Source organism: Contarinia nasturtii, unplaced genomic scaffold (assembly GCF_009176525.2).
Source record: "Contarinia nasturtii isolate CC-2019 unplaced genomic scaffold, AAFC_CNas_1.1 Cnas_scaffold_1371, whole genome shotgun sequence".
Taxonomy (NCBI): domain Eukaryota; kingdom Metazoa; phylum Arthropoda; class Insecta; order Diptera; family Cecidomyiidae; genus Contarinia; species Contarinia nasturtii.
The window spans coordinates 697836-717548 of NW_022198708.1; the positions used below are offsets into that span (position 1 = coordinate 697836).

Genomic DNA, 19713 nt, shown 5'->3' on the forward strand with positions numbered 1-19713 from the left:
CATTCCACTTTTGTTTCTCTTTTCTCTCTTTCTCTGTCTACGTGTGCGTTTTTGTTCTTCTGCTTCTTTCTCTTTCTCATTCCGATTGCTGTTGCTGCTGTTGCTGTTATTTATTTGATCGATTTCCAGGTCACCTTCAACAAACGTAAATTCGGTGTTATGAAAAAAGCGTACGAATTGTCCGTGCTATGCGACTGTGAAATAGCATTAATAATATTTTCTAGCAGTAATAAATTGTACCAATATGCCAGTACAGATATGGATAAAGTGCTATTGAAGTATACAGAATACAATGAACCACACGAAAGTCTAACAAACAAAAACATCATCGAGGTAAGTTTTTATTGCCAATTATAATATTGTACATATTTTCTTCGCGTACGTGTGTGTGTATTGTGTGTTTTTGTTTTGCCTTTCTCACTAAAATCGACACAGTCATCGCATATTCCATCACATCGTGTTATGAACTATTTTAAAATTAATTATTTGGAAAACAAATTTCACACACACATATGTATATATGAAAAATGTTGATTGCATTGAAATATTCACCGGAAGCTCTTTCGAAAGGCTTTTAAAAAATAAAATAAAAATGTTTTTCTTACAAATTTCTGCCCCCCCCCTGAAAAAATGCAGAAAGAGCATAAAAATGGTGTGATGTCACCGGATTCTCCGGAACCAGAAACCGATTATACATTGACACCTCGGACTGAGGCCAAATACAATAAAATCGACGAAGATTTTCAGATGATGATGCAACGAAATCAACAGCAACGTGTTGCCATATCTGGAGCAAATTATTCACTTCCAGTAACTGTGCCAATCACAGCTAATTACGCAGAATCTGGCATGCTACAGGCCAGCCCACAAATGGCACACACAAACATCAGCCCGAGACCATCCAGCTCTGAAACGGATTCAGGTACGGTTTTTTTTTCTGTTCTTATAATTATTTTAAAATCGAAATTTGTTAACATTAACATTGAGTAGAATATTCAAATGATTTTTACACAATTAAGCACATTCACAAGCACACATAACACATAAATTCATTCATTTTTGATGTAGTACGATGTAGACTTGTCGTTTGTTTGAACACATTAGTTTAAGTGTCATTGGAAGTATAAAATTCAAAGTCTATCAGACTCAGAGACTGGCTCACTTTTGGTTCATGGATTTGCAGTTTCAAGCAGTCATTTTTTTTTTTTTTTTCAAAAATTTAACCATTTTTTTTGTTTTCGTTTCATTTCAAATGGTAGACACAATTTTTCAGTTGAGTTTAAATATGTTGAAAATCATTAAATTATGCGGTGATGGTAGAATATTTAAGTGATGAATTTAAAACGAACAAAGACTGCCTAAAACTCATGTCCTCTTTTTTTCATTCTCTCTCTATCTCTATCACTCTATTTCTATGTGTTTGTTTGTTCATTTAGTTTATCAAACAAATTCGATGCTTGACATGTCAAATGGATATCCAAATTCTGCATCACCCCTTGGTGGATCGCCGAGTCCCGGACAAAGTCCAAATATGGGCGTACATCATAACAAATGTTAGTATCAATCGATGAAAGATGAGGAAAACGTTCACACAAAAGTGTTCCGGTCAACACCAATTATACAGCTTGCGATCAATCATGACGCTCTGCCACAAAGCAACAAAAACAAATCGCATTTCAGCAAATTTTTCATTGATATCCAATAAATCACATAGTTTTTTTGTGTCATTTTCCGTGTGAACCAATTTTTGTGGTTTTGTGGTTGACCAAATTGCACGTCATTTCGAAAAATGTGTCCCAAAAGAATAAAAAAAACTTTTGTTTTTCGTTGAAGAATTTTTTTTCCCTTCCCCCATTCATTTATTTCATTCATTTTAAATGTTCAGTGCATAATTAAAAAACACGATTTGTGTGATTTCATTTGGTTTTACGTTTCAAGCAAAAAAAAAAACGTGAAATTGAATTAATATTTGTGTAACTTTAGCTTCGCATCATATCGGCCATCGACAACATTCACCTGGTGGACAGGGCGTACGTAACTCCAGTCTAAGGGTGGTAATTCCCGGATCAATGAACAATTCTGGACTACAGGCAAATGATGAGATTACATACAATGAAGTAAGTCATCGTTTACCTTCATAAATTCGACCATAGATTTTTTTTTTAAATGACAATGTTTCACTCTTTAAAAAACAGCATCGGCAACAATCCATAAATACTCCTGTTGTGGCGTTACAAACGCCAGGCATTACGGGATTACCATATCCAGCGTTAAGTTCATTTGGCGCGCAGGATTTTTCGATAAATTCAACCGATGTTATGAGCTTATCCAATTGGAATCACCAAAATATCAGCAATTTACATCATACAAAGTAAGCATTTTTGATATTGCGCTACTTTTTAACATACACGGCAAACATATTTTGGTTGTAATGACATACTTTCTGACCTGAGATCGATGGGTCCGATTTGCGTAAGCTTTTTTCTCTCCGTAATCGACTTTGATCCGAGTGGAGAGTGGAATCAAAAGAATCTTCAACTTTTTCCCTCCTTTTAAATCTTCAACTTCAGAAAGTATGCTTACTGACGTCCTTCGATCACTGATGATTTTCTAATTGATTGGAATTCTTTTTCTTAAAATAATTATTTCATACGTACGAGCTAAGGAGAAATGTTCATCAATTTTTATAATATTTATATTTGATTTTTTCGTAGTTTGTCTCATCTAGCTGTATCAAATAGTACGCCGCCACCAAGTACATCACCGATAGCAATCAAAGTAAAATCCGAACCGGTCTCACCACCGCGTGATCATCACTTGGCACACACTCAAAGCTCAGCTAGTCTATCGATAACAACGATGAATAACGCTACATCAAATTCAAGCATATTAAATCATCCGCAACAGCATCTGATTATGAGCTCAAGGCCAAATTCGACCGGTGGACATTTAACACCGACACCAGGTAAGGCACATGCATTTTATTCACTTTCACATACAGACCACAGCAATGAAATACCTACTACGACGCCATGTTACTATACTTGTCCATTACAACGTACATGTAACAGAAGAAACACACAGTCCATGTCCACGCTATTGGACATAACCGATTTGAACCGTCAATGTGAACTAGATCAAGTATAGAACTTTACATAGGATCATATACGATGAATATGGATCTGTTTCAAAATACCGTCACCAATGTCGACACCATTTGACATCAAAATTTTGACAGTAAAAATATGTGTTATTGTTGTTGTCGTTTCATTGCTGTGATACAGACACGTATGTAAGCCGTCTTTTTCCTCCAAATTATTGTCACCCTCTTGTCACGATTAAGAGAATTTATAAAAAAAAACCCTTTAAGAAAAGTACTTTTTTTCAGTGTGTCCATAACATATAGAAATAGCACTAAATAGTGTGGATATCTATATTTATCGGTGCACTATATATGTAAGATCAGTAATGTGCGAAGGGGGGGGGAGGGGGTGTTTCACTTTCGTTGTTCAGATGAGAGAATTTTTAGTTTTTGAAAAATCACCCCCACCTGTAAAATGTAGCTCGCACATTACTGATGTAAGATATTCCGCAAGACACCGTGGCTCACGATCGAAGTGAGTGCGGACGGCAAACATGTTGACGCATACACACAGGTCTTTCTACTGCCACACATCAATTTGTGACTTTTTCCGTCTACACTGACTTCGATCGTGCGATATTTCTATATTTAAATTTTATGGTTTTTACTTCCTCTTCTATTCCGAATGTAGGATCCGTGACACCGACAAATGTTTCATCACCGAGTGATATGCATCGGCACAATAACAGCGCTCACCTACAAGATTATGATTCGCCGAATCAAAACCACAAAAGGCCACGAATATCGGAAGGCTGGTCAACATCGGATCAACTATGACCAACTATGACAAAATGCGTGTAAGCCCGTCGTGTAACAAACAAGTGAAAAGTAACAAGTTCCGTGCAATATTTGTGCTAAAAAAATGAAACAAAAAATGAAAGGAAAAAAATGTACATTTGTTGTGGACAGAATGTTTTTATTTTATTTAAATCGAAAATATGTTGCATCAAAGATGCATCTTTTTTTCACATCAGACGCGAAAAAAAAAATAAGACGAGAGAAAAAATGGTATGAAAAGAGACACAATTTGGCGACAAATAAGAGAGATAAAAAAAGAATCAAACAAACTCATTTGAATTGTTCGTTTGCATCGGTGTCACTGTCTGATATCTCAAGCTCTCCGTTTATTAGCATCCGAAAAAAGAAAGAAAATTAAAAGCAAAACACAAACATACACACGCAACCGATTGCGGCGACACAAGCGGCGGAGAAACACAGATCGGGACATACACACAACAACAACACATACACATCAGAATTCGACTATGAGAGAACAGAGTTTTACATTAGCAGTAATTATCATTACCAAAATTACACATTAAATTATCATTATTAAAACAAAGAAGAGAAGAAAAAACATCAAAAATGATGTGCAAGATAAACACAAATGATTTTACAGAAAGTTAAATGTACCAATAGTGAGATGCGACAGAAAACAAAAAAAATTATATATATTATATTATATGATTTGTAATGGTTGTTAATGTATTTTTTTTGCTGAAACGTTTTAAATGTGAACAGAAGAAGAAAAAAAACTTATTTTGCTAAGTTAATTCATAAGAATAATCTGATTCATTTGCTGTCAATATTCGTAAAAAAAAAGAAAAAAAAAAATTATTTCGAAGAATAAGTTCTATATAAAATCACACCAAATATCTAAACACACACTCACCACAACCACCACGACACATGCAGCAAAGCTACAAAAACACTTGACCTTATAAAATAATATTGAAAGTATACACGATAGTCCTTCTTAGGACATAGTGAACACTAGCACATGGAAGCATACGTAAACAATGAAAAGACTCATTATAAAATCGGTTAGAAAACGGATCGCAGGAAGTAAAATTAAGTCAACATTTTCGAACGTGCTGAAATTTAGAGAAAAAAACAAACATACACATAGTTTTCAATTCACTCGAACCAAATTTGGTTGATAATTGACGACATCAATCCATGGTTTCGATTCGCACTCGAAATCGTTAACACTAATCTTTTACAATATTATCGAGCTTAACGTGTGATTTTTCTTCTTGTTCCGACGTTATGTACAATATATAAAATTGCACGATTGCACATTTTCAAAAAAAAAAAAAAAAAGAATCACACATACACAATTTCTCGATCATGATATTTAAACGAATATAAAATGAAAACATCTTCTATTTCTCTCTTCTTTCTTTTTCTCGGTTCATTTTTCTTTTATTTCAATTCAAATGAATTTCGGCGTCTTCAAAAGAGTTCAAAACCGCAAGAATATTTCTTCTTTTTTTTCGTACGGATTTTCGCCAGATTTTCCTCGTTACAAAACACATACTGAATGGAATAGAAAACGCAGAGAAAAAAATGGTGAAAAATTAGTAGGAATTTATTATTATTTTTAAGCGTAAGAGAATATTTGCAGAAAAAAATGAAAAAATTGTTATTTGTCACTATTAATTAATAAGGTACAGCCCAAAATCATATTTTAACGTATAGTGGCAAAGAGTGCATGCCGTGTATTATTTTATCGAGGGATAAAAGTGCAAGAAATAGAAAATGAGAAGGAAAAATATTAATAATAAACAACCGATTGACCAAGTCAATACACAAGAAGAAAAAGAAACTAGTTAAAACGGGGATAATTTTGTGCCATCCACAAACCACGAATGTAATTGCGCGGGCCAAATAAATAAGTAAGAGGCAGGAAAGTTGTTATTGTTAGAATTAATTGGATTGGTATGCGAAGGAGGAGGTGGAAAGCTGAATGAATCATGAACCAAACCAGATGACATACAGGACACCTACCCTGTACGTTTCTCTTGAGCTTATTATATTTAAAACCGATTCAGTCGATTTTCTTTGAGTCAAAAAAATGAACAGTTACCTCATAGTAACTTTAGTATTTGGTTGAATGGCCACTTTTTGTTTTTAGACTTATTTTCTGTGGTGCTAATAAATTTTTCTTGCCGTGGTCTTCAGCTGGCTTAAACCAAATTATGAGAGCGCACTTTCATCCAAAACCAATTTTCAAACCACTGAAAATAAGTAAACGTCAAACATTAATAACGGTTGCAATTTTCCAGAGTGTTCGATCCAAATTAGATTGATAGCATTCTTCAATTTAAATTTAACAACTCCATTCACCTCATGTGAAAAAAAAAAATATATAACGAAAATAAGAGTTTTGGTGATTTTAATTTGTCAATAACATAGAAATTGGATTGAATGAGTGAAAGAATGCCGTTGTGAACCATTGCAAAATAATTTTTGCCAAAATTGACACATAAAACAAAGCTTTAAATGAAAATCCAAATAAATTATGTGCCACTCAATTCTTTCCGTTTCACATACAATTCTCTTTAGTGTTCATGTATGATTTGCACGGGTTGAATACCGACCAAAAGTCAATTCCAATTAAATTGTTTTTATTTGTTGAAAAAATAATTTCGTTTTTTACAAGTAACGACCAAACCCGAAGACAAACTAAATTATTTGAATGAATTGAAAATAAAAAGAAGACTATTTTTTTATTCTCTTTTTTAGAAATTAAATGTACTTTAACAGGGATCTATTCAAATGATCAAATGCCTTTCAATTCCGAAATGTTTTTTCTTTCTTTCAAATTTTCGATTTTTCTTCCCTATAGTGCCCATTTTCAGACTCGTTCCATCTGAGAATATTGATATGGTCGTCATCTTGTAAACGAAAGAAACTAAACCGCCAAACCAATCATTGTCTAGTTGGTAAAGATAGAGAAGTAGCGAACGAAATAAAAAAAAGGGAAAAAAAAAGTTTAGAAAAAAAAAACATTGTTACCTTCAACGTCTGTAAAATGACAGCCATGATAAGTAAGAGACAAATTAAATAAAACATTTAAATCGACACAACCAAACGATTGCATCAACTTCCGCCCTTTTTAGATAAACAAAACAAGTAAAATAAGCTAGAGTTAGAGTTAAAAGAAAGCGAGTAAATTGAATGGAAATGAGTTGAACTTGAATTAAAATTCATTCGGAGAGTAAAACGAAACAAGAGATATAAGTATCCCCCAAGCTTAAATCAAGAGAGAAATTGCATACAATAAATATTAAAAGCACACTCAATCAAATCACAGACACACACACACACACACAACTAACACTGTGTATATCTCATATATTCTCTCGGGAGGTGTAACATGAACAATTACAGACCAATAATTATAATTTTAATAAATGGTTCCAAACTTAATTGAATACGGTATGATGTGTTTTTTTATAGAATGTAATGTAAAGTGTTATGGCATACAATAAAAAAAATTATGAAAAATTGAAGAAAAAGAAAACAACAAAATTGATGTGAATATATGTATATTTACCATGCACGCTTAAATGATATTTACATAAAAGAAGAAGAAACATTATATTGTACGATTAAAACAACAACAAATCAATTTAATATAAATGAAAACCACACACACACACACACACACTCACGGATATTATAATCATGATAAACATTGCACTAATTTGTATTCATACAATTTAAGTGAAAGAAAAAAAAAACCCGAACATAGCTAGATGCCAATAAATTCATGTATAATGAAGGAGAAAACCAATCACAAAATTTATCCAAGTGCACTCAAATTCGTATTTGAATTTAAGAGAGTATGAATGAAAGAAAAACTATTGAGAAACAAATAGATTTATAATAAAATAGCCTTTAATGAGAGCACGAAACTATCATAATACTATCGACGATAGAGAGTTACAAAAATGTGGAGAGATGAATTTACAAATATATTCGATATACAAGTATATTAGTTACGATATGGATCCACAAGTCATTGAATATAGAAACAAAGGCGGGCATTTTTTTTGTTAAAAAACATTTTCGATTTTTTTTTATAAAATAAAATGTTGATTGATGCAACGAAATCTCCGGTCTCTGTTGTACAAGGATTTTGTCATCGATCACGGTTTTGCCGGTTCCCTTTGTCAATTTGGATTCTCTTATTCACATAGTCCACAATTTCGATTTTTCGAATCAATAACACTCTTTTCATTCACTCTCACCCCGTTTGCTCCATTTTTTTTTTCTATTTGGGGTAAATAATTTTATTATGCTATATTTTTTTTATTAATTTTATTGTCATTGTTATTATTGCCATAACTCATATATTACCTAGTGCAATGTACTTACTTATTTAAACGAGAGAAAAACAAATGGGGAACTAGATTTTTAGTTCAATAGGAAATATGCAATGAAAATTCTTTCCTACGGCTAAAGAATAATCAAACATGAATAAAAGAAGAAGAAGAAACATTCAAGTCATTTCATTGGTGGTTTTAAATGAACTTGGTAGACCGTGTTACTCAATCAAAGTCTCTCAAAAGATTTAGAAAGTGGCCCTCGGAGACAAACCACGTCATTTTATTCAATTATCTCAATCCCTATATCGATTTCTTCTAGCAAGAAAAGAACGAAATGTGTAGTCGAATATACATGTGATTGTTGTTTTTGGGCAAATATTTTTCAAAACAAAAATCGGAGATTTTAAAGAACAATCGAACGCTGCATGTCTGCAACATATCGAAATGAAAACCAAAACAAGCCATTCAGTCAAGGACTACAGTACATATTTAAAATGACAATTGTTACACTCACGACATTGATATGAAATTTATTTAAACAAACCAGAGACGCTGCCATTAAATACCAATAAATACCGTTGTATATTTTGCAATGCACATTTCCATGAAGAAATCCGAAAATTAATCCGACGCTTAAAAGCCAAATAAATTTCGTGTGCACCAAAATCTGGTCACTGTTTTCTTTTTTTCTCTTCAAATTGACATGTGTACATCAATGAAGCGCGTTTTGGTTCCGGTGCTTCTTCTTCTAAGTGTCTACAGCTCCAACTCAATCACACAAGTGTCAATACGACGTTTGAAGAAGAAGAACCATATTTCGTGCAAACGCAACCCATAAATAACATAAGCATTTCATTCCCACCACATGGCCTTTTCTACATATGGGCCATATGATATGACCGTGTTAATGGTAGAGAGAAAAATTTCTTCATTCGTCAAATCATCAACTTTTACGTGTCAAAACATTTCCGTTCAAAGTAGATTGATTAATTGATAAATTATTGGTGCAAAATGTAAATCACACCAAACGATTGATCGTGAATTTGATTCTATCGACAATTTAACATAATTCGATTGCAACATGTTTTATTCCTGTGCTCAATGTTATTGTGCAATGTTTGGCTTTGTGCAAAAATCTATGCAACACTCTATTCTAAATCTTAGTTAATGTTTATCAAATCAAATCATTTCTTTAGTTGTTATTTAGAAGAAGAAAAAAAGTTTTCTTTTGTCGTCAAATTTATCTATGAATCGTATCGTTTAAGTAGTTAAACAAAAACATAATCGACCATAAAATAAAGATAAATCGCTAAGAGATCCGAATACAGAATTTTACAATGTATGTATATTTAAGCACACAGTAAAGAAAATGATTCGTATATATATATATATATATATATTTTTTTTTTTTTTTGGTTCGGGTGAAATCGATGAAAGGATCGAAGAAATCGCGCCCTAAATTAGAATTACATAACAAAACATAGCAAAAAAAATTAAGTGGTGAACTGAGCACGGAGTCCACGAACTCAAACACAAATTCACCAATCTGATGATATTGATGTGTTTTCTTTATTTAGTTTTCAATTTTAGGCGTAATGATATGTTTTTAGAGTGTTTCACATCATTATTTTATTTTAATTTTTTTGTTTTATGATAATATGATTTCCTTTCTCTTCTTCTCTTTTTTGTAATTGTAATTAAAAGAAAAAAATCTTTTTTTTTGAAGCATAAATTGATACAAACATAATGAATGTATTGGACAGGCGAGTGATTGTTGGCATATGATTAATATTGTTATTTAATCCAGCATACAGCCTTTTTTCACTCGTCGCCAATTACAATCTAATGGATAATAAACCAAATACGAAATTAATTAGTCGCCTTTTTTCGTTTTTTTTTGTTTATATTTCTATTTATTTACTTTTTTTGTCTAGGATTTTATTTTACAGTTTGAGTTGGGTATATTAGATCTTCGGAAAGCACATAAAAAGAGCCGTTGAACTTAAAATTATCACCGACCGATAAGGACTGTCGAATTTTTGTCTTCTCAACGTTTTCTTGTTTTAATTCAAATAATAAAAAGACACATAGACTAAAGGTGTAAACGAGAAATGTCATAGACTCGACATTTTTATGATCCTTTTTTTATATTTTTATTTCTTCAGAAACATGTTCAAATTAAATGACATCCATTATCTTTGTGATTGAGTTTTGTGCTCGAAACTTATGAATAGAGTAAAAGTAGTAAATTTTCATGTCATTTTCATTCTGGAAAGAAATTGCTTTTTCGCAGAGACTGTTTCTGAGAGCAATATATGTGAGGAGGCGTGTTCTGAGGAGCATAATAATATTATCAATTTTGAATAATTTTTTTTTACCTTTAATATTTTGCTCCTCAGTGCTCCTCCAGCTCCTTAGAGTGCTCCTCCCCACATATATTGCTCGAAGAATCAGTTTCTGCTTTTTTGAAAGTGAAGGCCATCAAAGGCGTTTGAGTGATCACTGATTTACATTTGAGCGCAACGCATGTTTTCTTCTTCTTCTTGTGTACGATCGAATTTTGATTATTAAACTTGTGCAATTAATTATATTTGATTTATGTTGTATATGTGGCGTTCTTGATTATATATTTGTGTAAATTCCTATTAATTATTCATGCCCATTATTTGGAGGTGTTTGTTCATTGTATCATGTCGGAAATGCTGAGAAAATTATTGAATACGTGTTAAATTCTTCTCTAGAAAAGATCTTGAACATCGAGCGGCAAATGACGATGCGATGTCTCCGTATTAAAATTTTATGTCACAGTCATCGGACAAAATACTTGGAATTGCGTTCCAACTGGCAATTGGCAGGCATTTTGTAATTATTAGCCACGCATTCGTTGAGATTAAAGATCTATTATGTTAAATTAGTGTAATAAATTATTATTATGTGTAAAGTATGAGAAGTTCACCTTGTCTAGTATACATTAAGGGCTGCGCAAACAGCATGGATATCGTATGCCAAGCATACTTTGCTGACACACACACAAACATGTTCACAGTGCTCATCATCACAAAACTGTAACGAATGTTTCAATGTAAAATGGTTTATAACACACACACAACACTACACAGAAATTGTATGGAAGTCAATTTAAGACCAGCAACAAATCTTTTATATACAGCATTTCCCCGAAAAAATTAATTAGAAAGAAAATAAAGTGGCATGTAAAGAGGAAAATAGAAAAGAATTTCATTTATATATTGAGATTCTTCGATTGTTCAGTTTCGCGGCATATTTGATACATTTATATACAATGAAATATTAAAAATTTAAAATCAGACCAATTTTGGAGTGAATTAGATGAAATGCAGAACCAGATTTTTTCCCTTTCGTTTGAAATAAATAAGAGAACCGAAACACCGATTATGTGAATGAAAGAAATAAAAAAAAAATGAAAAATTAATATAAAAAAAATGTTAATGACAATTTGAGAAATACTTATACAATACCTCCACACTGTAGATGCCTTAAACACAGTGCCTATTTTAAAAAAAGACCGACACGAAAAAAAATGAAGAAAAAAAAAAATACATAAATGAATGAAAAAGAACAAAGAATTTTTTTCGAGAACAAAACAAAATCATGGGAAATTAGTTTCACAATAGACAAGAAGGAAAAACGCGAAAAATTATTGCATTTACAACATTTGAGCTATGATCGACATATAAAACAAATTTATAGAGAAAATAAACCGTGACACACCAAATTCAAAGGAAAAACAAGATACGACTGGCTAGTTTTTTTTTGTTGGCAAATTAGGTATTGCACAGAATCATAGCTTCTGAGCAGGGGTCCGAGGGGTTGGATTACCCCCCCCCCCACCCCCCTCCTGGAGAACAGATTTGGGAATAGCCCCCAATAATTTTGAGAAAAATATTCTTTCGATTTGCTAAGGATTTTCGCGAAAAATGTGAAGACCTTTTCTTTTTTTTTGACAGAATCCATTTTCAAATAGAATTTTTTAAGGCAAAACTACAAACCAAATATTCATAGTACATGTGCGCCCTGTTTGAGAATAATCAGGCATAGTTCTGAATCGGAAAACCGCCCATATTTTTTAAGCCCATATAGGTGATCGATGGAGTCTAAGCCCGTGTTTCAATAACAAAAGCAATCATTAATTGAAGCTAAGCTTAGATATTTTTGGGTAAGCTAACTGAGTGGTGGATATCGAAAAAATGTACGGCTTTAGTTCTTCGTTATGCTTGATTACCGCAGCGTATACTGCTCACACATCCAATCAATCACACGATCACGATGTTCTGGATAGGAAACATGTAGATTGAAATACCATATCGTCTACTAGACACAACAAACAAAGTTGATATGGCTGATAATATCTATATGGCAGATAGTACTACCTTTAAAATGATTGAACAAAATGGAAAAACAACCGAAAACTATTGATCACACAAAATAAACCACAAAGAATATTCTTTAGAGTATTTGAAAGGCACACAGGCACACATCTCTAAGCTTTCACATAGAACTCCTGTATTCTCAATTGCACATACACGTCGACACCCAAAATATAATTAAAATACAAGAGATATTATTAAACAATTAGAGAAAAATCTATAAATGGTGATTTGCAAACAAAGCATTCAGGACAAATTTATCGAAATCATTCAAACTGTGATGTGTATAGTTTGTTTTGAATGTAAAGCGTTCACAATGTTTACACACGCCAACTCCCCCTGCCACTGAGTTAAAAGTGAGTGCAGAAGAAGAGTGTACATGAAATAAAGTGAAAAATAAAATTCAATCAATTTATAAAGTATATTGATGACTGAGAAAATAGAAACGTTACAAAACAACAACAAAAAAAATTGTGCACCATTTATATGTATACAGATATTTTTTTTTGTTCTTCATTTTCGTCTTGCGCGATTAAAATGTGAATTGATTGTGTGTCGCATGACTTATTATACTATTAAAATACACACTCTTACACACGTAATGTGATGTTACATATGTACCTTTGCACAAAAAAAACAGAATTTCATAAACACAAAACATATATTTCGTATTATTAAATAATGTAAATGTCCAAGAAAAAAAAAACACACACACAAACAAAATGCATATAGCATGATGTATTATAAATATATGCGAAAATCGCTCGCAATCAGATCGTCGTTTGAATATAAACAATTTTGTCCGTCAACGTTTTTTTTTTCTTTCTCTTGTGTTAAATGATGTATTTATTAAAAGAAAAAAAAATATGAAAAAAAAAAACACATTTTAAGTGCTTCTCTGTGAGCGAATGAATATTGGAAATGTAATAAGTTTGTTTGATATTGTGGTCCAGAGAGAAAATAATTACCAAAGAAGAAAAATACTTGGTTGGAAATCGTCTCTTTTAAGAGGCATTAACAAGGAATGCAAGTCAAGTGAAGTGCTTATTAGATAGGTATATACAATGTTTTGAGAAAGAAAAAAAGTTTGTTTTAATCTGGCCAGTGTGCCAAAAGTGAAAACATACATACACACACATCATTTAAAAAAACGATATATGTTGTTATGTTTTGTAATTTGGACGGGGAAATTAGCTTTAACTGATTGATGTGGTGTAAATGAATGTGTTTTTATCACATTTCAAAACCTTTCTTTTCAAAGTACACACAAAATCCATTCTTTTTGTCAACAAAGTGGCCAAAATAATGGAGAAAATTCATTTTCTCACATAATGTTATGCAATTTGTTTTTTAAACATAAAAAAAATGTTGCACCAAAAATTATTTGAGAAAAGTGTCAATATTGCATTCTATATTTTAAGAAGTATCGCGATTGTGGTCTATTTTTGTTTTATTTGTGTGCATTTTCTGTTTGATTCGTTAAAAATTTTCTCGCTGAGAAAGATGAGAACAAACAAATTAACATATATATTTATGCAAAATACTTATGACAATGTTCCAATGTTGAATAATTCAATTAAAATAAAAACAAATCCATTTATTTACAAAAAAAAAAATAACAAAACAATTTAGTTTCGTACAAAAAAAAAAGAAGATGAAAAAAAAATGGGAGACCGGTCAATTATTACCGTGGACAAAAAAAAATTATTCTCAACTTGAGTTCTACCAATGTAACAATGTTAGGTGGATACAAAAGGATTAACACATATTTTTAGCACATAATTAACATGAAAATATGATTTATGTAAGTCGAAACTAATTTGTGAAATATTGTGGTAAACAAACAAACAAACAAAACATACATACACACACCTTATTAACGGATTCTTCTGATTTTTATTATTATCCTCATGTTATGTGGATTATTTACAAATCGATATGATTTCATTGTTTGACTCTCTGAATAAATAGTGTTTGAATAGCAAATGATGAAAACAATTTCAATGGATATATATATATACAATATATTGAGTGATTGTGTGGTTTCAATTAAAATGGACAGACCAAATCAGTGGCGAACGACATATATTCATTCAACCATCTATTTTACTAACACATGCACCATGGTATAATGTTTATTAATTATTATTATCTCACGACCAAGTATAGCGAAATGATGGGTTAAAGTCATGATCATTTTGATTGAAAACCAACCAACTAACGCAAAAAAAACACATACACTTAGAAAGAAAATATTTCGCGATGATTTACGGAAATGAACGTTAAGTTAATTAACACACTTATTACTTATCAGATGAAAAAAAAAATGACAAAAATAACAAACAAATTATTATTTTATGATAAAAATACACTATATGAATAAAGTCAATGAAAACAAAAATATATGTAAAATATTGCATTCTTTTTCTTTAAACTATTTGGAGATAATTTGAATTTTTAGCACTTTGAAAATGGCAATTCTAATGCAGAGCTCTTCTAATTGCTGATCTTTTTACCATTTCTTCTTCAAAACAAATACAATATTTCAAATTAGAATTTTCGAGCTTTTACAGAACGCATCCATTCACGATCTTATTCAGCATGACATCACATAGCGCTGATGAGAATGCAGGTAATAGCCATTCAAACAAACAATCAACTGCTAACATCTGAATTGATCTATTAACATTTCCGAAAATATTCTATGAAAAATCGAATCTGTGGTTTTTCAAGTCATTTTGATGAATCAATATGTTGATACGATAGATAAAGCTAGATGTTATTTATTGAGTACTAACAACCTGAAATTTACGTCCATCCATAGCATACATGAGCACTGCCATGTCGGAGCCGCCGATAAAAAAAACCAAAAAATCGAAAGAATAACCAATGGTCACCTGGGGGTAGATTGGACCAATAACAGAATATGTAACCTCCTACCAATCCACATCCATCATCATCTTTTAGATTTTTCGCTCGAAGATTTATCAGAACTTGTCAGAACCAAATTTGCCTTAAGCCATGGCCAAAATTTTAAAAATGGAGGAATTAAATGTAGCAGCAAATACCTTGTTTGATACACTATGTATAACCAAGCCGAAAACGATTTTCAAGCTGATGATTCGTTGAATAAATTTATGTGCTAAATTTGTGATAAGCTTATTAATAAGAAATGTTCGGATTATTTATATTTTTTAACGTATTGTATGAATATTTGAACAATTTGCAACAATCTGAATGACTATTAAATTACAGCTGATTACTTTACATGTTGTCATCAAAAGGTAAAACTGAATATATATTTATATATAAGTCTTTTTTCATAACATCTCTATAATTGGTGACACACTGGTCTTTACCGAAATGGTCTAATACTGAAATTAGCGCTATAAATGAAATTTACATTTAGTTACTTACACATTCTCGTTAAGAGAGAATTACCAAAATGCTGATGAAATTTCTAGTATAAAATTATGAATCAATCGAACATCATTTCGTCAATGTTGAATACGTATTGCAATCGCCACCTTATAAGAGAATTCTTTATGATCCAATTTTAATACTTGCCTATTAAGAGTTTTTACCAGTTGTGTGCTTGAATTCGTGATAAGCTTTTTAATAAAAAAATTTACTCCAAACCAGAGCATCTTGATTTGCTGCTGCTCAGCATATAGCTGAGAGCTGAGAAATGCTGAACTCGTGCGGCTAACGCATACGAAACGGATGGCACGCACACATGCATTCTCCCCGTTTAAACGGTTATAAACAGTTGATTGCCGTTTTTGCGACGTGCTGTTTTTGCTCTCAGTCTTTCATATATTCTGAAAGTGTACGTCTAACGCATACGAAACGGATGCACGATACATATTCCCCTTTCACTTCGTATGTTCGCTGGTATAGTGTGTAACCATTGTACCGGCAATAGCGTCAACGGCAGCACATACGAAGCGAAAGGGGAATATGTATCGTGCATCCGTTTCGTATGCGTTAGCCGCACGAGCTCAGCATTTCTCAGCTCTCAGCTATATGCTGAGCAGCAGCAAATCAGGATACTCTGCTCCAAACAGTCACCTCAACAAAAAAAATTATAAAAAAAACTAAAATTCCGATTAAATATGCAGTTCTACTATTCCAAATAGTGCGATTTTAGCATATATTTTGTTGCTTTTACAATACACTTATTTATATTAATTAGTGGCCGTAATTCATTTTTGTGCCAAACCAAATTCATTTGATTTGTTTATCGCATAAATTCATTTCGTTCCATGTGTGATAATTCCATAAATGATTTTCATTCAAATAAATGTATTTCTGTACATTATTTCAAGCGAATATAATCCATAATATTGGACTATAATACTCTTTTTAGTTCTTTTTAAATGATTTTCCATAGAATACATATACATACATTCTTTTATATCTCATCGATAGAACAAAACTCATACTCAAGTTCGTAACTGATTAAGCTAGCCACAGAATAAACCAATACCAATACAATGACCAATACATACACACAGATAAGTGTCAAAATCAAAGTAAACAAATAGCCAACTTCATCACTATAGCTCTTGACCGATGTCGATTGTTTTGATTAAATCACAGCAACATCGGGTTTCTGTAATCAATGTATAATTAGAAGTGGACGTGAAGTGTTGGAAATTTCTGTTTCATTTAGTTACATTTTAGTTAATGTTCAATACAATGCTGCAAATGAAATATATTTTTATTTTTTTGGCATTCACTTCAACGGTGTTTGGAGCGTATGTTATTGACAGTGGAAGGCGTAGAGGTATCAATGACATTGATGTGGAGGGTGAATGTTCAAGCCTCACGGCGGAGCTAATTGAAGAAATTAAAGCATATCAACCGATTGTCGATGAAATAACAAATGCCATTGTGAATGGAAAATTTTCTGGTGATACCTGGAATGCGTAAGTTCGATTTGATCATACATTATTTGTAACTTCATGTTAAATTTCTTTCAGTTTGGCTGAAATGACGGACAAATTTGGTGCCAGAATGACAGGTTCAAAGAGTTTAGAAAATGCAATCGATTACATGGTTGATGAGTTGAAAAAAGCTGGTTTAGATAACGTGCATACGGAGAATGCTACTGTGCCGCACTGGGAACGTGGCTATGAAAATTGTCAAATGGTGTCACCCCGACAGGCAAAAATTAATATTTGCGGTTTTGGGTTCACTGTTGGCACATTAAGGGGCGGTTTAATTGCTGATGTTGTTGTTGTCGAGAGTTTTGAGGAATTTGATAAATTGCCCGAGGCGACTGTTAATGGAAAAATCGTTTTATTTGTGCCAGAATGGCAGGGCTATGGTAAAACTGTTGTGTATCGTTCGCGAGCCGCGTCAGTAGCATCGAAAAAAGGGGCGGTTGCGGCTTTGGTGCGATCGATTACACCATATTCAATCGGATCACTTCACACAGGTGAATAAACTATATTTCATTAGTCCGAAGAAGTAAAAAAGACGTGAAAAAAATACGGCGCGTATATGAGTTCCATGCTAGATATGAAATGATGGAAACGTTCTCTTACACAAGTAGTACCCAAACTTGTTTCTTTTTATATTTGATGTCCGATAAATGTTTGTTACAAAAACTTCACTTGATGAATCCAATATAAGTTTTGGAGCTGGATAGGTATCGCGGAGGTGCGGGCTCTTTTCTTATATGTGTCGCTCATTCTTGTGTTCAGGTGCAACACATAAAAAATTATATGGACTAGGCGCATGCACTCACTTGTGATCACACTTCCACGTTACCAATAACAGCTCTGATGAAGTTTTATATGTATTTTTGAATTGAATTTGACAGGTATGCAACGGTACGCAGACGATGTACAGAAGAAAATTCCAGTCGCAGCCGTTACCGTCGAAGATGCATATTCAATGCTACGTATGTATCGACGTGGTGAAAAGATCACATTACACCTAGAAATGGAAGATAAGAATTTGGGCGATTTTGTTTCACGCAATACAATCGCTGAGTTGGCTGGCGAAAGCAGCACGCCAGTTGTAGTTGTTTCTGGTCACTTGGATAGGTAAAGTTCTTTAAGAATAACTTTGTTTGCTTTTAATTTTTTTCTACACCGAAATGCCATTTTGAATCAGTTGGGATATAGGCGTTGGCGCCATGGACGATGGTGGGGGTGCATTTATTGCGTGGAAAGCATTGCACTTATTGAAACGGCTAAATGTGAAACCACCAAAGAGAACAATTCGTGCTATTTTGTGGACAGGCGAAGAACAGGGAATTGTTGGAGCAGCCGAATATGAAAAACAACATAAATCACGGGAAAAAGAAGAATTCAATTTTTTCATCGAAAGTGATATGGGAACTTTCACGCCCCTTGGATTAGGTATGTGATGTGCAAATGAATGTGATAAGCAACAGATACAACCAGAGCATATATTAAGCATACATATATATCCTGGATATTTTGTCAGCCAGACTTTGAAATAGAGTAAAAACAATAGAAGTTATTGTTATAGTGATTGTAGTAATGTAAATGGTTTTATACTTAGACCTATAACAATCACTTCTATTGTTTTCACTCCATTATAATGTCTGGCTGCGATAAATATCGGATACTCACAAAATCCCGGATATATATCTATGCTCAGTATATGCTCTGGATACAACTGCATCAATTACAGCATACTTATGTTTATTTTCCAGATTTCAGTGGAAACAAGGAAGCTGAGTGCATTTTTAAGGAAGTTTTAAAACTTATGGCTCCGTTAAATGCCACCCAATTCAATTCACCAATTGACGCTGGCCCCGATATAGAACAATGGTCAACTCGTGGATTCCCAGCTGCAAGTCTTCTAAACAAGAATGAAAAATATTTTTACTACCATCACTCGGCCGGCGACAGTATGCTGGTAGAAAATTCAGACGATCTAGATAAAAATACCGCTCTATTTGCTGCTGCGGCATATGTCATTGCCGATTTAAGTGTTGACATGCCAAAAGATATTAAAGATTAAATTCTTGACAATAAACGATTGACTTTTTTTCAAAATCTTTATT

At 32.7% G+C, this 19713-nt stretch overlaps 2 protein-coding genes across 19 annotated transcripts in view; both read left to right on the forward strand.

Annotated features, from left to right (window-relative positions):
- LOC116345988 (myocyte-specific enhancer factor 2) overlaps nucleotides 1-10132 on the forward strand; it is a 99167-nt gene extending 89035 nt beyond the window's left edge. For 17 of the 18 annotated variants that reach the window (XM_031775854.1, XM_031775844.1, XM_031775843.1 and 14 more), the window contains 7 exons: nucleotides 130-333; nucleotides 637-922; nucleotides 1437-1553; nucleotides 1984-2117; nucleotides 2196-2371; nucleotides 2715-2965; nucleotides 3774-10132. In XM_031775854.1, coding sequence (XP_031631714.1) covers nucleotides 130-333; nucleotides 637-922; nucleotides 1437-1553; nucleotides 1984-2117; nucleotides 2196-2371; nucleotides 2715-2965; nucleotides 3774-3919 — 1314 coding nt within the window. In that variant the 3' untranslated portion in view covers nucleotides 3920-10132. The remainder of the gene's footprint in view (nucleotides 1-129; nucleotides 334-636; nucleotides 923-1436; nucleotides 1554-1983; nucleotides 2118-2195; nucleotides 2372-2714; nucleotides 2966-3773) is intronic. The other variant, XM_031775859.1, reaches the window with a different exon arrangement.
- Nucleotides 10133-17116: 6984 nt separating this feature from the next.
- LOC116345675 (carboxypeptidase Q-like) lies at nucleotides 17117-19685 on the forward strand. The gene is made up of 5 exons (XM_031775256.1): nucleotides 17117-17596; nucleotides 17651-18108; nucleotides 18496-18721; nucleotides 18792-19039; nucleotides 19360-19685. The coding sequence occupies exons 1-5, from the start codon at nucleotides 17355-17357 to the stop codon at nucleotides 19668-19670; spliced, it is 1485 nt and encodes a 494-aa protein (XP_031631116.1). The 5' UTR covers nucleotides 17117-17354; the 3' UTR covers nucleotides 19671-19685.
- Nucleotides 19686-19713: the final 28 nt, after the last annotated feature.

Excerpts from the sequence above, each read along its gene's own strand:
- LOC116345675 (XM_031775256.1), top strand. The coding sequence starts at position 17,355 with ATGTTCAATACAATGCTGCAAATGAAATATATTTTTATTTTTTTGGCA. Across the intron at positions 17,597-17,650 it reads TCTGGTGATACCTGGAATGC|TTTGGCTGAAATGACGGACA; the intron begins GTAAGTTCGATT and ends AATTTCTTTCAG. Across the intron at positions 19,040-19,359 it reads TTTCACGCCCCTTGGATTAG|ATTTCAGTGGAAACAAGGAA; the intron begins GTATGTGATGTG and ends TTTATTTTCCAG.